The following is a 16,660-nucleotide window of genomic DNA, read 5'->3' on the forward strand; positions in this document are numbered from 1 at the left end:
GACATATACTTTCAAATTCACTATAATAAGATCTAAGATGTGATACAAATTATAACTGAAATCCAAAATATCCGATCCGAAGAAAAATCATACATGATACATGTTTATGCACTGCAATGACTTCATGCTAGCAAATTAACTTGTTGTCTTTCTACGGATTTTTCACTCTTTAATTAATCATATTAGTTATATATATATATATATGTGATACTTGGCCTTACAACTCATGATGATATCGTATGAACAAAAGTAGGCTAAACAAAAGTGATAGGCGACGCGTCTCGGTAGTGAAATGCTTGTAATGTCATTGAAAAGCTCAATGTTTAAAAATAAACAAAACATCTTTCAGATTATACAATGCACAAAATCAGAAACTCTAAACTCTACATACATTGGATGACACGAATCTATCTTAGATTCATTAAGTTTTTTAAAAGAACCATGCACTAAATTTGGACACTCCTTCGTCATGCTTTAACTTGTGAGAAAGCCGACTCAGAAGAACCTTCATGTAGATCTTATGATGCATTACACCACATATAACTCGGTAATTTCATTAGAAAAGTGTTATTCCACTGCAACAAGTGAAAGAAATAGAGATTGATTCAACAAATCATCTCTTCTTTTCACTTATTGCAAGTTACTCTTTCACACCAATTTTTTCCTGATGAAATCACTGAAGTACCTAAATTGTGGTGTAAATCAAGGCTCCATAGACAAATAATTAACCATGTCTCTAGGTTGACGTGAACTGAGCACCAAGGCAAACCGGGTGGCTAAAGCCTCTGCTTCCTGTTCAAACCATTGATTTGTTTTAACAACAAAATGTCAAAATGATAAGAAAAATTTGTATTAAATGTGTTTAAAAAGCTAACCTGTCTTTGTCTTCGCTGATGCAAGATATTAATAGCTGATGCCATTATGTAGCAAGGAAGAAGAAAAGTAGCAGCTCGGAGTAAGAAAAGCTGCAATGATAATATTGTGGTTTTGGAATTGGAACCATCATATCATAATCTGTTATAGACACTTGGTTTCAACTTACAGAAAGTATTGAAGAAGGATCCTCCTCTTCACCATCTGCATAATCTGGTATAGTTAGTGCGTATCGCAATAGAAGAGTCATCATCTGCAAGAAAACAAGGGAGGGATGTTATCAGGTTTACAACTCTCGGTAAGAAAACGGTAGTGTTGAAACTTTGCTAGAAGCTTAATAGGGCTTACAATAAGAGCAGATATGCGGAAAAATGCAGCTAGAGTAGTATCTGGTTCTGTATAATCATCATACTCCAACTCTAGAATCTGACGTTCAGCTTCTGCGATTGCAAGTAGGTTTGGATCGTCTAAATCCAGACCTGAGATTGTCCATCCTCCCCTACAAACAGATACTATTAAGTTAGAACAATTACAAGTCATATATAGAAATGTAGTAGGGTATGGCAGAGTTAAGAAACTGATCATACCCAATGTCAATAGTAGTTTCATCAGACTGGGGTGGAGGTGGTGGAGAGGTATATCCAGCTTGGTATGGCTGGATAAGACAAGTTAAAAGGCTATCAGATTTCAAACTTACATAGAACTTTTACAGTAAATGCATAGACTTCCAACTAATTCTTAAGTATTGGCTTTTTTTTTGAGCAACAAGTATTGTCTAAAAGGTTTAAGAAAAACAGTTATGTACATTTGGTTATCTTTCAAACTGTAACAAAATATAATCTATCAAGGTTCAGTTTCTGGTGATTTTAATTTTTTACCCATGCCTGGATTTGGTCACAACTCATTGGCATTGATTCCATAAAATTTCTAAGATGTTTATGTTCCTAAATTATTATTTTTAAAAAATTATTAAAATTCTTACTAAATGTTTATGTTCTCCAAAATCTTATAACCAGCTCTACATCAGTTCTCTGGCCTCTACTCCTAAAGATTAAAACAGAGTCGTATATACCTGATGACAGATCTCGCATATAGTGTTTCCCTTTTCATTGCACCAACGTTGAACACATTTTCTGTGAGCGTACTGTCCAAAAACATTTGTAATTTTTTTCTTATTAGCATCTTTTTTCTTTTCTTTTTGGGACAATGTGAAAAAAATACCTTTAGGCTTCCATTGCAAGAACATGGACTCTCAAGATTCTTAATAGCAGACTCCTCCTGACAAATACGACACTCCCCCCACCAAACCAGTGGATCCTCCTCTTCCTCTCCCTCTCTCTCGTAGATATCAACTGCATTATCCTCCATGATGCAAGACGGCTCAGGTGTTTCTGACTCAACGGGAGGTGACGGAACCGGCTGCATCAGTCGGTCGACATATACCACCAAGTGTTCACTCATCTCAGATTCTCAGCCAGGAAAAAAAATCAAGAAAAATCACCTGGAAATGTTCAAGAAGAGAAGGGTTTTATAGAGTGAGCAGGGAGCTTTCTTGTCCTTGATTTAAGAGCAGAAATATCGGGAGGAATGTTAGCAGAGACGCAAAGAAGTTGTGGTTTTGCTTTCAAAACAAAAATAAATCTGGGGAAGATAGACAGACAACTTCCAAGATTTTTCCCGTAAATCAAGCAAATGGAAAGCACCTTTTTATAGCGAAAGAAAAGAGGAGAGGAACACAGAAAGAGAGAGAGAGATAACGGCGTCTGAAAAGTTTAACGGCTCCGTTAGGACTAGCCGTTGACCATGGTTTTAATACTTATATCGGCTCCTAGTAGTTATATAATGAGCTAAATAATATTGACAACATAGATTATAGTTTAGGTAGAGGAATTAGAGAATTATATACATACTGATTTACATATACAACTTGTCTCTTTATTCAACGTAGAACCGAGTCAAATAATTAGAAATAAATGCAACATATAACCATTTATTATTTCCATCAGAAGATGAGTTCAAACAAAACTACAAAATTTCATAAGTATCATTCGTCTTTTAGAGTTTAATTTTCTGAGATGTCATTCTAAAATATAATTAGAAATAAGTATCTTATTTACCTTTTCATTTTGTCGAGTCTAGCTTTTCAATTTTTGATAATAAAATTTTAAAATATCTTTCTTGATATAGATGGAGTTTTGTAAAACGATATTTATATTGTGATGGATAAGGTCAAATGCAAGATATAAGTACCACTATGAAGGATGTCAAAAAAAAAGTACCACTATGAAGAGTATGTATAAGATTCATTAAAATAAGTAAACACTTGGTCTTTCTATTTTACCAAGTTAACACTTGGTTTGAAGAACATCATAGAACTCACATCTTTTTTTCTTTTTTGAAAACATATTAACGTCGTTGACAATAAAGGATCATATACATATTTGTCGACTGTTTATATTTTATTGACATAGTTGTTGTATGTTTTGGAAATTATTGACCGTTGAGTTATAAAAGTGCTCAACTACAAGAGAATGATTCAATAAGGAAAGACATGGTCACGTCTACATATTTTTAGCAAATGTAATAGTTTGTCTGACACAGATGATGAATGCAGACAGACGCTCTTGATTCTGGACGTTATATAATATTTTAACTAGATCCATATGAATTTTCGATTTTTTGTTATTTATTTAACTAAATGATGTATTTGTAATATTTGATTTATTATATTTACCAAGTAAATTATTTTTTTAGCGTTTTAAACCATCGATTTATGACGAATATTCGATATTATATAAAAAATTGAACAAATAGACGTAATTAGAGAATTGTGGATGATATATAAAAACAATGGTATTAATGTAAAATATAAAAAAATATTATATTATGACTTAGTATGACATAAAAGATTATAAATTAGTTATACATGTTTAAAGAAAATACAATGATTTTTAAACTTCTATGAAAAATTTAACATATAAAAAATGGCGATAAATTAGTTATTAAATTGTAAATAATTTCATAATTTTATTAATAATAAATTATTTATAAGCTTTGTATTTATTGATTTGTTTTTTATAAAGTTTAGAAAATCAATAAGATGATTGATTGGTTGATACATCCTATGAAGAAAACTATAGGTGGTTTGAATATTGTACATCAATCGTTGCATGATGTAAGTTGACTATATAAAACTTGAGCATGACCATTTCAAGCTAAAGTATCCACTAAACAATACCCCTAAATTTTCTAACTTATTTACACTTTAATGCCACTGAGAATTAAATTAAACTACATATTTTAATGTTTGTCTTTTTCAGTTATATTAATGAGTTTTTTTAATCAAATTTAAACTTAATGTCATTAAATGAACCTACATATTTTAATGTTTGTCTTTTTCCAGTTAAATTAATGGTTGATACATCCTATAAAGAAAACGAAAACTATATGTGGTTTGAATATTGTACACCGATCGTTGCATGATGTAAGTTGACTATATAAAACTTGAGCATGACCATTTCAAACTAAAGTATATGTAGGTTATATGAATTTGTTATATTGTAGTTAATATATTTTAAATATTACATATGTCAAGTGATTCACATTTTCGTAAAAATAAAATTTAAGTTCATTATTGGGCCGTACTTGTCCGTAATAAAGCTACGTTAAATATGATGTATTTTTTAGGTTCATTTATTGACATTGAATTTAAATTTGATTAATGAAAACTCTTTAATTTAACTGGAAAAATACAAACATTAAAATAGGTAGGTTTATTTAATGACATTATGTTTAAATTTGATTAATGAAAATTCATTAATTTAATTGAAAAAGACAAGCATTAAAATAAGTAGTTTAATTTAATTTTCAATAGCATGGAAGTGTAAATAAGTTAGAAAACTTATAAGTATTGTTTAGTGGATACTTCTCTTTTAATAATATAGATAATTTATTTATCGTACGGAGAAATGGTAGTGTTTCTATTACGGTAAGAAAAAGATTTCTAATGTAAATTTATTCGGTGAAATATGTTAAAATTTACCTTTATATCAACCAAAATATAAGGTTAAGAAAATCCACCAAAAATATTGGGATACAAAACTTGAATGCTTATAAGTTATAACTCTCTACTCTTGAAGAACATAAACTTATATGCGTTTTAATCATCTAGTTCAAAAATCAGGAGGTCTAAAGAATATAAACGTTTGATCTGATTTACAATTTTAATGTATCCTCGAAAATTGAAAATTAATTTCTCAATTATAAAAGATTCAAGTCTACTAAGCCAAAAAAAGTCTAAGCTAACCTTGACATCTACAGAGTAACAAAATATTTTGCGAAAAAAAATAAATATATTTTGGGAATATAGACTAGTGACTTGGATCAGCAGAATAATACATACATAATTGATATTTATTTTATAGACCAACTCCTAAATAATCCGGTGTCATTGCTATAGAGTATAAGTGGTCTATGAAGATTTATTTGCACTGAGCCCATGTGGTGATTGATCCTAGTTCCAACAACTTCAGCCACATAACTGCTTTATCACAAGAAAAAAAACTTGAAAATGAGTATCACGTAATTATAAGGAACACTATGATCGACACAGCTCCTCAGACGATTCAAATATAGTCAAAGGAATTCTCATATGGATGTCTATTGAAGATGTTCTACTTGACGATTTGGATGGTTAGAGGTTTGATCTCAAACGCAAGCATTTGTAGAACTGGGGTCGAATAGCATATTGATCCATGCAAAGACGATTCTGGTGTGTGAAATTCTCCCAAAGATTTTGCTCTGATCTTTTAAACATGTCTTAAACCATATGTAGTTTTAATTTGCGGATTTGATGGGATAGTACCGATTGGTCCCAAAAGTAAACCATTCCGTCCTGAGGTGGTATGCACCAATCGGTTCATGTAGTTGGCCTATCGGTCTTCGCTTTGCTACATCCCCAATTTTGCTCATTTATCTAATCATCCACAACTCTACTTCAAATATTTTTTTCTTTTAATAATACTAATTAAATAAATTATTAAATTTTTATTTTCATATTTTTAAACAATCATTTTCTTATAAAAATTATTCCTTAATATTACATTTATAATTTAATATACATATATAGTACGAGTTGTTTTGTTTCCATACATATTGACGTATTATGATCTATTAATATACATATACAACGAGTGGTATAATATATATACTACAAAGAAATGCAAAAACATATATGTGAAAATTCTAGCATCTAAAAAAGGAAAACTTAACTTTGTTTGGTTTTGTTTGCTTAGCAATCGAGGCATGTAAGAGGGAGTTACCAGAGATGGCGACATACAATCTGTACAGACGACCAGAGTGCTCGGAGCAGACAATCGGTGAATGTAGACATGTAGTCTTGGAGAAATTTTTAACTATTAAAGATTCATCGCCCTCCAATGAAGAAGAAGATGAAGAGTTCGACTATGAACACGGAACTCATGATCCGGACAATGATTCTGAGGACAAGAACATGAAATCTGATTGGCTTAAGTCTGTTCAGCTCTGGAACCAGCCAGAACCTATTCTTCCCAAAGAGGTAAAATATATAAGATATCCATATTGAAACGCATACTAGCTAACTTATGACAACGCTCTAAATATTTTTATTTTGCGATTTAGGAACGGTTGCAACCAAAGATTATTGAGACCATTGTGGAGATAGATGAAAGTATAGGAAAATATCCAATCGTTAACAGTGGTGAAGAAAGGAAGAGAGAGGCGGAGAAAGACGCAGGAAGAAAGCAAAGAAGGTGTTGGTCGTCGCAGTTGCATAGACGCTTCTTTCAACACCTAGGTGGAGCTCATGGTGAGTTTCAATATTCATATATGATTTTTTTTTTAAATTGATCTTTGGGGTTCATGGTATTCTAGTTAGTATATTGATTTTGGTTCGATTTGTAGTAGCTACGCCAAAACAAATCAGAGAGTTAATGAATATTGGTAGATTAACAAATGATGAAGTCAAAAGCCATTTACAAATCCTACTAAACACATGCAATTATTTTAGTAGGATTTGTAAATGGCTTTTGACTTCATCATTTGTTAATCCACCAACATTCATTAACTCTCTCTGATTTGATCTGAGGAAAGCAGATTAACAGGTTCACTTCAAGCTGCTGGTAATTTCACCAAATGCCGATCTGCAACATATGCAATGTTGCAGGAAGGAAACAGTAAGATAACTTTATTAATATAGCTGAACATCGTTGGTCAATGTCAAGTTTCTTTATCTCTTATGTATTCAGCTTTGGTGCGTTTTGTTATGTACAGAGAAATGTCCTTATAAGCATTGTTCTATTGGATCAACATTCACACCTGATCTACAAGGACATTTTTTGGCGACATCAAATTTCTACTACACGTCCATGGTATAATATAAACCAAAAACTCATATCTGCATGGTTGTTTTTTTATGGAACATTGGTCGACTAATGTTTATGTATGAATCAGTTCTTTGAGTTGGATGAAAAAGATTGGCTAGCTGAAATGATTCCAGCTGGAAAGAGGTACTGTAAAGAAAAATGGTCGGAACTGAAAAAGAGTATTGATATGCTATTTACAAAAAAAAAGAAGAGTATTTGCTTGGGTACTGCTTCTCATCAGCATATATTATCTCAATGCTTCACGATAGTCTTGGTTTTGCTCTTGATGATGGAAGGTAAATATGTTATCACACAAATTCAAGAACGGTCTTAACAATCAATGTTGAATTTTTAGGTTTCGATAAATAAAATAAAACTGTGTTTGTTTTGTCTTTGCAGAATTGAGTTTGCGAGTAAAGCAGGAGAGAAAGACATACCACTAGAATGGGCATTAGGAGCTTTTATCTTGAAAACTTCCTCAGCCACTTTTGACTACGCTGATTTATCAAGAAAAATGCTTGGCTGAAATAGCGTAGCAAAATAAAATAAAAAAATATGATATTGATATGCTATAAAATATCGTGTTTCGAATCAAACACGTTAATTGTGTTATGTATTTTACGTTAAAGTTGTGTTTGGAACTGTTGTCGAATTATTGGAAATGCCAATTATAGTTTCGACATTGTAACTTTTAAAAAGAAACTTTACTTTCTTTGAACGATCCAAAAGTCTATAACAAAACAAAGGATGACACTAACGAAATCTCATAACAAAAGTGTCCGTAATTATTATTATTTTTTTTTTAAGTGTGTCGGTGATTTTTCTTTTTGGTTTTGGATTAAAACTTGAAACCCCCTCTAGATAAGTCAGAAGGTTTAAAAGTAAAAGGAAATAAATACAAACCAAACCTCATCGATCTCGTGTTCCTCTTCTCCGAGTTCGACTTCGCCTCTGTTCGTCTAGGGTTCTTCTTATCGACAATGCAGAAGCTTGACCTAATTAGGGAGAATCTATACCTCGGCGATATTTGTGCCGCTGCTGAAGTTCTCAAGAATGGTAGCTCCGAAATTTCGCACGTTCTTACAGTTTTACACTGCCCTTCCATATCTGTGTTCGAGGAATGGCGCAACGTGAGACTAGACTCAAAAGAAATCAAGGAAGTGTATGTTGGTGATGATGATCATCAAGGCAGAGAGTTTGCGGCAGAGAGTGCGTTGCCATCTGGGAATCTTCTATATTCACTTGAACATACTGGCAAAGATCTCAAGTTTACTAGAATGGCTGTGTTTGCTTACGATCAAGAATGGGAGAATCTGCTTGATTTTTTCGATATTTGCTTGGATTTTATTGATGCTGGCCGCAAAGAGAAAGGTGTTTTAGTTCATTGCTTTGCAGGAGAATCTCGAAGGTAAAAAATCACTTAGTTTTGTTTGTTGTTTTTCTTTACTTCTCTTGACTATAACTATTACGTTTTTGTTTCAGTGCTTCTATGGTCATTGCGTATCTTATGAGGACCGAAAAGCTTTCTTGTCAAGGTATGTACTATGATTTTTAATATCTCTCATTATTCCCGTTAATTGATATGTTGTTTTGTTTTTACAGATGCGTTGGCGTCACTGAAGCAAAGTGCTCACGCTAGACCCAATCTTGGCTTCTTAAAACAGGTGAAGACTAAATTATTTGATATATATTTACAGCTCTGTGACTTGATGTGAATGTTCATAATAATCATCAATGTTTTCACATCTTGCAGTTGGATTTGTTTGAAAGAATGAACTTCAAAGTTGACCGTTCCAGCTCTATTTACAAGCATTTCCGTCTAAAGGCTTTAGGTTTTGATTTATTTCATCTTTAGGTTTTGATATATTTCTTCATAATAAGTGCATTCACGTTTGGTCATGTATCGGATTATATGATGTTTTGTTGTTTTGCTATACCAGGTTATTTATACAGCAAAGATAAGAGATTTGACAAACTAAAGTTAAGGGCTGATCCGAGAATGTCAAATGAGGGTAGTGGTAGTACGTTCCAGTGCAAGAAATGCAGGAATGTTTTGTTGCTTCAGAAGCAAGTCATTGATCACACTCCTGGTGAGGCTGATTTAGAGTTTGATGACATGTTTAAAAACATGATGGGAGAGGTTCACAACAAGAATCCTGGTGATCAGAAAAAATGTACTTCTATATTCGTAGAGCCTCTCAGCTGGATGAATGAAGGTGATACTCTTAATCACACACATTGTAGATCTGTAGTGGTTTCTTGATTAGTCTGATTTTCTCTTGCTATGTCAGCTGTGGAAGATGATCTGCCTGAAGGAAAGTTACTGTGTCCCAAGTGTAAAGCGAGACTTGGAAGCTTTGACTGGTTAGGAAGTTTTTGTAGCTGCGGAAGCAAGATTGTTCCGGCGTTTCAACTTCAGATGAGCCGTGTGGATTGTATCCCTGTGAAAGCTGACGTGAAGAAGAAGAAGAAGAATATGAAGCATGAGAAGAAAATAGTCTAGAATGTTGGAGGAGAAATCGCACTTCAATGCGCTGATGATTTTATTGGAGTTTGTATTAGAACTTTGGGATGATGACTGTAACAAAAATTAAAATAAAGAAGACAGGATGATTGATATAAAATTGTATAGTTCTCGTATGTGTGTTTTAACTTTTTTGCTTAATCAGATCTAACCAATATAAAACCCTTTTAAAATAGTCTAATAACTTTTAGTTGATGGACGGGTTTGGTTTTTATTATATGTACCTGTGTGATTTAAAAATAAAAAGAATTATGATTTTACTATTATTAAAGAAGTTTCAACTATGTTGCAAATGTTAGTATATTATCCATTGTGTATTTGTTAATTTTGTTGGTATAGTATTAGTAGTATTGTAATTTTGTTGGTATAGTATTGTAATTTTGGTATATATGCATAGGTACCTTGGTTTACAAGATCTAAGCAAAGAGGGAGTTCACGTTGGAAGACATGAATCTTGCACGTTCTTCTTCAAGAGCTTCCATGTATTGGCCACATCTCTCCCGTTTCTGGTTGTAATCCATATTGCTTAGCCTCTTGATCATGCTGCTTTAGAACAATTTTAGAGAAAATGATGAATACATTTATATATGGCAATATAATCACTATCTTGAGAAAATAAAAAATATATAAAATCGACCCGTAACGCGACGAATCTTGCGTCTCTACTATTCAAGACCCAGTAAAAACTCAACTTACTGTGTTTATAGCTCTGATGTAGCAACTGGCTATGGAGTTTGAGATTTCTTTTTTTTTTTCTCCTCTCAAGAGAATCATTGCGTATGAGCGTGACCAAATGCATGTGCTTAGGAAGACCTTTAGCCCCTGGAAGTGACCGTGCTTGGTCTATCATCTATTTCATCACCACCTTTATTCCAAACAATCATGTCATCACCACCTTTTGGGATGCTCTGCTGTTTTCTTTGCCATTTGATAATGTTAAAAGTTTAGTTAAAGACTCAGAACAAACCGATCTTCTTCTTTTTTTTGTAAAACAAACTATCGGATCTTCTTCTTAATGTATCACTATATAAACACAACGTTGTATATCCACAATTACAGGATGTCGTTTCTGGTAGCTGACGCTTGCTTAATCGCTGGAGCTACGAACAAAATGTAGTAGCAGCCATTAAGGACCATAATCCTTAATGTCTACTACTGCATTTACTTTACTAAGTTTGTATCTTCACTACCTGCTCATGAAGCAAACCGCTCTGGTTCAAATCATTTGTAGATGTAAGAAAGAAAAGAGGTGGTGGCATTGTTACAGTACTTCTGTTACTCTTATATGTTTTGCTTGTTATATATGTCTACGCATTCTATTTCAGGATTGACACGAGAGAGTCAAAAGGACAAGACTTTTATTTTGGGATTTAAATAAGCCCAAACAGTTTGTTAATAATGAATTAGTCGAATAATGCATTAGTCGAATTATTCATACTAAAACGGCCTATTTAAACAAGCCCAAACCTGAATAGTGAATACTCAGTTTATATTAATAATCGGTTAATAACTGATGGCTTTTAAAAGCCAGCCCATAGTTGGAATGAGTTTTTCTTATATAGTTTCAAATCCTTGTATATTTCATTTGGATAAGTTATTGTTTTCAACGTATGTAACCATTTACTTCAGTGTTGACAAAAAAAACTGCAAATATACATACGATTATACTAAGTGGTAAAAATGTTGGGGGGGGGTATGTTAAATTTACAGAAGCAAGGGATTCCGGCTTTCAGAAATATATATATATATAAATTTTGACCAAAATTTTCCCAAAATTCATTTAGCTTAGTAGTAAAAATGTTGGGGGTGTGTTAACAACCTGAGTTCTAGAGGTGGGTATGTTAATTTTGTCCATTTTTTACGAACTGCTAAGGATACTAACATATAGTTTGCGTGAACAAGAATGAAATATTAAGATGTTACGAAACTAAATCGTGTATTTTGTAGAAGATTCAAAAGTAGAGATCAAAAAGAGAGAAGGATCAAACATATGATCTCAAGTTGAAGCAAATTTATCGGATAATAAAGTGTTCTCTGAGGTGGTTAGAAAAAAAGTTGTACTTGGACTTAATGTGTATATACTTAACAAGGACTTGGTGTCGGCTCGGCGTTGGGTGGGGTTTTAAAATCTGTCCACTGAGAGAGACGCTGTGTTATGGAACACTACGGTATTCGTCTATATTCAAATGGGGAATATGATGCCACGTTTTAGAAGGATAGGCAAATAGTGGAGACACTGAAGCTTGTGAAAGAGTTTTGGAGAAAATGCTGGAGAGAAAAAATGGCATATCAAGTTGGTCAAAGCTTGAACCAAGACACCCGGCTAATTTTGTGATGATCTCAAAGATATATGGAGATCTGACATAATGATGCTGCTAGGCTATGATAGATACTGGCTTTAAAAGAAAGAAGCAGATGTTACCTAGATTGAGACCGATGATGGGCTATAATCTTGAGGAGAGAAGCATAGTAGAAAAGAGGAATTACAGAGGTTGATAGAGCTTGATGGACTTCAACACAACTGAAGAAGCTTCCGGTTAAGATTGGATTTGGATCCATTATAGGAATAGCCGTGAACACATTTCTGGAATGTAGATTTTGATACGTCTTTAGTTGCTAAAGATCAAACACTAAAACAACATAACACACTCAATATCCAGACAAAAGAAAAGAAGGTTTGCATAGCACACAAGTTTTTTTTTTTTTTTGGACAACACATTGCACAGAAGTTAATATCATAAGCACGTCTTCTCCTCAGAGAGAGATTTCTACTCCCTTCTTCTGCTTTCCCTCCCTAGTCTCACTCTTCTTCTTCTTCTGAATTCCCTCCCTGGTCTTGCTCTTCTTATTCTTCTTCTTCTTCTTCTTCTTCTTCTTCTGATTTCCCTCCGATGTATCACTCTTCTTCTGCTGTCCCTCAGTAATGAAACATAGATTTGGATCTTCTATCTGCTCCCTTGTGAAGCGAGTTAGGTTAACTAAAACAAACAGACAGACGAATCAATGAAAGGTTTTACTTGGTTAAAAAAAAAGAATAAAGAATCAAATTTACGTACTTGGGTGAATGAAGCCAGACATGTGTGGATTTTCTGGAAGTGGATAAACTTTAGTAACTACAAAATTCAAGCCTTCCACAGAACGACCACTAAGTTCCAGAGCCTTGTCTACAGCATCTGGACCTTGGACATAAATGTAAGCTTTGCTGTCAACTCAAAAATAAGTCTCTAGTTAGCAATGGATAAATTAAAAAAAAAAATACTACTAAGAAGAAGACTGCGAGGAAGAAGACACAAACGTTTTGATAGCACCAGAAGCGGTTTCATCTTGGTAAACAAAAGAACCATGTGAAGAGAAATATTTCTCTAGCTCTATCTCGATATCCTCGACAGGAAGGGAAGTGTCATAACCCGTAACCTTCAACCTAATATTGCAGGAGTATCATATTATCAACGTGACAAAAACACGCAGACACAATTCCCAAATAATAAATAAATAATCAGAAAGGAAAGAGTAATTTACGTCTGTTGTGGCCAATAGACTTTGACTTCTTTCATAGGAGCCAAGTCATTCTCAAGGTGATTTTCGTGAAACGGGTATGACTTAATTTGTAAAATCTGTCCTCCCATGTCACTTCCATCAAGCCTCAGCGCCTTTTCTACATCTTCTTCATTAACATAAACGAAGGCATATCTGTAAAACAAAAGAAAACAAGTTAATTATATAGTAAGAAGCTGTTAATTTGAGGGAAAGAGCTGGAGGAAGAAGCCACGAACCTGCAGAGAATCGTCTCTTCATAGTTTCTGGGAACATACACATGTATTATGTTTCCACATGAAGCGAAGTGTTTTCTCAAAGCATCATCGACATCCTCCATACGAAGGGAGGTGTCGTATCCCTCGACGGAAATTCTCCTAATGCTGTTGCAAAGAATATTCATTAATTACCATGACACATGATCTATCTATCTAATTAGAGATACAAATCTCAAAAAGAAACGAACCTGCTTTTTCGAATCTCTGCATCAGTACCCTTCGATTCCAGACCCTAAGTTACAAAAGATCTAATCAGAGAAGAAGAAACTATAATTCAGAAAGCGATAACTCGAAGAAGAATTACTTTGTTCGCGGATTCGTCCATGGCGACTGCTGCGCTAGGTTTTTCGAGAGGCGATAAAGATATTCTTGTTTTCCAGATCTAGGATTTTAGGTGTTTATAGAGAGTCTCGACTTTAAATTGTTATTCTGGTTTTGGGCTGTAACCGTCCTTCTCGTTGGGTCTTAAATTTAGTTTAAGCCTGGATTAGGCCCATTGACTAATAAGCCTCTTCCGAAGCATAAACATTTGGAAAGAAGGGGAGAGTGATCATTGAAGGACTGTTTTGCGCTCAAGTCAGCACTTAGCAGGCTGTCATGTATTGGTGCTCGAGAAATCTTCAAGATATTTCACCTTCTCGAGCAGGAGGCGTTGCCTCAAACAATGTTTCCTTGGAGTAGTTTTTTTTTTTTTCTTTCTTTGGAGTAGTTTCTTGCCATTCACAACCCCTTTTTTTTATGAAAAAGGGTTTTTGCCTTTCACAACTTCACAAGATAAATAATTAATGATGATCCCCTTATTTTGTTATCCCTATTGGCATCTTTTTTCAAAGCTAGCCTAACCAACTAAGCATTTCTTAGAGCAACTCCATCGGTCATAAACCATAAAAGTTTCCAAAAGAAAGAAAAACATATTTTATAGTTACGCAGCCATGTTTTATTTTTTCTAAGCCAATAAAAAACTAATTACCTCTAACATGATGATTTAAAAGAGTTGAACATGAGAACTTTATGTACAGCATATTGCAATATGTTTAATTTATACCCGATTTATATAACCGTATAAAAATATACATGTACGTTCAAAAAATGCAGATAAAATACATTTGTTAATTTTCTTCACAAAATCACACATCAGCTACCACATCATTTAATTTTGCTAATGTACGTGCTACGTAAACTAATTTTACTAACTAGTATGCCACTTGTACAATAACTTTAAAAAGAATAAAAATTAATATCTTGTTTTAGAAAATGTAAACATTTATATTTTTGACATCTTAGAAATTTTATTATTTAGTAATATTAACGAAACTTAATTAAATAATAAAATTTTAATCTTATCATTCGTTATAAGTTTTCTATCCTATCAATTACTCTTGTGTTAATCTTGGTTATGTGTTTATATATAATTTTCTTAGATATGTTGTGTAATCATGCGAATAATTTTGTGCAATGAGATTAATAATTTATGATATGTTAACGTAAATTCTTTAAATGTAAAAGCATAACTAAATTAATCGAGAGTAACACAAATGCAACACTAGTATTGAATTTGAATCATTACAACACATATACAACTCTTATAAAAACGGTATTGTTATAGGAATATAAGGTCGAAACACTTTAATTAATATATCTCTTATATAAGATTAAAAATTATTATTTAATTATTTTTAATTTTAATAGTAATATAAAATTATAAACCTTTACATCTTAAATCATTTTAACGAAAAAAACTATTTTTTATTCTTTAAAATACATTATACATATGGCATTTTCGTTAGCAAAATTAACCAATAGAGAATTCACGTTAGTAAAATTAGCTAATGTGGCAGCCGATCTGGCGACTGGCATATGATTCGCCAGAAAAATAAACAAAATGTATGTCATTTAAATTTTTCGAAAATCTATGTATGTTTTTGCACGGTATAAACTGAATATATCGCAATAAATGATTGTTTCCCTTCTCTCTCCTAATTTCATTATTTTTCTTTTGAAAATTTAAAAGTCAATATTTTTATTTAGTAAAAGCAATTGTCCAATGAAAAAACCATGTGGATGAATGTTTCTCAAAAGTTTGAGAAAATATCTCTCTTATAAACCTTATCAAATTATTTCTCTTGTTTTTATTGATTTTTCAATTTTATATTCTTAAAATACTCTCCGGTTATTCTATGAGATGCTATGGATGAAGCTGCCCTAATTAAAGTTACATACTATAATCTATACTATTATTTGCAAAGTAAATTTTTGGAATCGAGCTCTCACGTTAAAAGTTAGAACGGTTAATATCTATAATATCCTTAATGAATTTTCTATATAATTAATTATATAATCAAAAACGAATTTTTATTAATAATATTAACTTCTTAAAAAATAAGATAATTCTTGTATATTCTGTTGTTATCTTAAAACATATTTTTCAATTATAAAATTTAAAAATAAACTATAAAACAATTATAATAAATTCAGTGGTTAAAGTCAATGTTATCTTTAATAAATTTTAATTAACTATATTATTATTAGCGAAGTAAATTTTTGGAATCGAGCTCTCACGTTAAAAGTTAGAGCGATTAATATCTATAATACTCTTAATGAATTTTATATATAATTAATTATATAATCAAAAACGAATTTTTATTAATAATATTATCTTTTTTAAAAATAATATAATTCTTATATATTGTGTTGTTATCTTAAAACATATTTTTCAATTATAAAATTTAAAAATAAACTATAAAACAATTATAATAAATTCAGTAGTTAAAATCAATGTTATCTTTAATAAATTTTAATTAAATATATATATTTAATTAGATTTTTTCATATATATATATATATATATGTTTGATTTAATTTTTTTGAAAACATAAATAATAAGTTATTATGCTGGTTTTTGAATTAATAAAAAATAAACTAGTAAATATTTGTAAAACGATTAAGTTCGCATATGCGGGCAAGACACCTAGTATATAATATAAACGAATAATTAATTGATATAATATTTCACAGATCTAAAAGCATGTCCGTTGGTAAATTCTAAA

The 16,660-nt window shown here is 32.1% G+C and overlaps 3 protein-coding genes across 5 annotated transcripts; 1 reads left to right on the forward strand and 2 right to left on the reverse strand.

Annotated features, from left to right (window-relative positions):
* Positions 1-284: 284 nt before the first annotated feature.
* LOC103842978 lies at positions 285-6,486 on the reverse strand. The gene is made up of 7 exons (XM_009119666.3): positions 2,095-6,486; positions 1,946-2,017; positions 1,461-1,528; positions 1,222-1,372; positions 1,043-1,126; positions 876-965; positions 285-792 (listed from the first exon to the last, which is right to left on the reverse strand). The coding sequence occupies exons 1-7, from the start codon at positions 2,332-2,334 to the stop codon at positions 703-705; spliced, it is 795 nt and encodes a 264-aa protein (XP_009117914.1). The 5' UTR covers positions 2,335-6,486; the 3' UTR covers positions 285-702.
* Positions 6,487-6,513: 27 nt separating this feature from the next.
* Positions 6,514-9,998, forward strand: LOC103842980 (dual specificity protein phosphatase 12). 3 transcript variants are annotated; one of them, XM_033279026.1, is made up of 8 exons: positions 6,514-7,088; positions 7,186-7,283; positions 7,366-8,685; positions 8,760-8,812; positions 8,880-8,941; positions 9,031-9,109; positions 9,218-9,493; positions 9,569-9,998. In XM_033279026.1, exons 3-8 carry the CDS (start codon positions 8,258-8,260, stop codon positions 9,778-9,780), a joined length of 1,110 nt encoding a protein of 369 aa, XP_033134917.1. In that variant the 5' UTR covers positions 6,514-7,088; positions 7,186-7,283; positions 7,366-8,257; the 3' UTR covers positions 9,781-9,998. The 3 variants fall into 3 exon arrangements, with proteins under 3 accessions (XP_033134917.1, XP_033134918.1, XP_009117916.1); XM_033279027.1 differs by having other exon boundaries at positions 6,514-7,573; positions 7,677-8,685; XM_009119668.3 differs by having other exon boundaries at positions 6,514-8,685.
* Positions 9,999-12,368: 2,370 nt separating this feature from the next.
* Positions 12,369-14,152, reverse strand: LOC103842982. The gene is made up of 7 exons (XM_009119669.3): positions 13,918-14,152; positions 13,802-13,845; positions 13,575-13,718; positions 13,321-13,491; positions 13,097-13,222; positions 12,858-13,003; positions 12,369-12,779 (listed from the first exon to the last, which is right to left on the reverse strand). Exons 1-7 carry the CDS (start codon positions 13,936-13,938, stop codon positions 12,556-12,558), a joined length of 876 nt encoding a protein of 291 aa, XP_009117917.2. The 5' UTR covers positions 13,939-14,152; the 3' UTR covers positions 12,369-12,555.
* Between the last annotated feature and the right edge of the window lie 2,508 nt (positions 14,153-16,660).

This window comes from Brassica rapa, chromosome A09 (assembly GCF_000309985.2).
Source record: "Brassica rapa cultivar Chiifu-401-42 chromosome A09, CAAS_Brap_v3.01, whole genome shotgun sequence".
Lineage (NCBI taxonomy): Eukaryota > Viridiplantae > Streptophyta > Magnoliopsida > Brassicales > Brassicaceae > Brassica > Brassica rapa.

Bases quoted from the DNA above. Each gene is read 5' to 3' on its own strand.
- LOC103842982 (XM_009119669.3), bottom strand. From the start codon at position 13,938: ATGGACGAATCCGCGAACAAA. The intron at 13,004-13,096 runs GTTTGTGTCTTC...TTGAGTTGACAG, and splicing joins GCTTCTGGTGCTATCAAAAC to CAAAGCTTACATTTATGTCC. The intron at 12,780-12,857 runs GTACGTAAATTT...TGTTTGTTTTAG, and splicing joins GTCTGGCTTCATTCACCCAA to TTAACCTAACTCGCTTCACA.
- LOC103842978 (XM_009119666.3), bottom strand. From the start codon at position 2,334: ATGAGTGAACACTTGGTGGTATATGTCGACCGACTGATGCAGCCGGTT. The intron at 1,529-1,945 runs GTATATACGACT...TGTCTTATCCAG, and splicing joins TATGCGAGATCTGTCATCAG to CCATACCAAGCTGGATATAC. The intron at 793-875 runs GTTAGCTTTTTA...TGGTTTGAACAG, and splicing joins ATCAGCGAAGACAAAGACAG to GAAGCAGAGGCTTTAGCCAC.
- LOC103842980 (XM_009119668.3), top strand. From the start codon at position 8,258: ATGCAGAAGCTTGACCTAATTAGGGAGAATCTATACCTCGGCGATATT. The intron at 8,813-8,879 runs GTATGTACTATG...TTGTTTTTACAG, and splicing joins CGAAAAGCTTTCTTGTCAAG to ATGCGTTGGCGTCACTGAAG. The intron at 9,494-9,568 runs GTGATACTCTTA...TTGCTATGTCAG, and splicing joins TCTCAGCTGGATGAATGAAG to CTGTGGAAGATGATCTGCCT.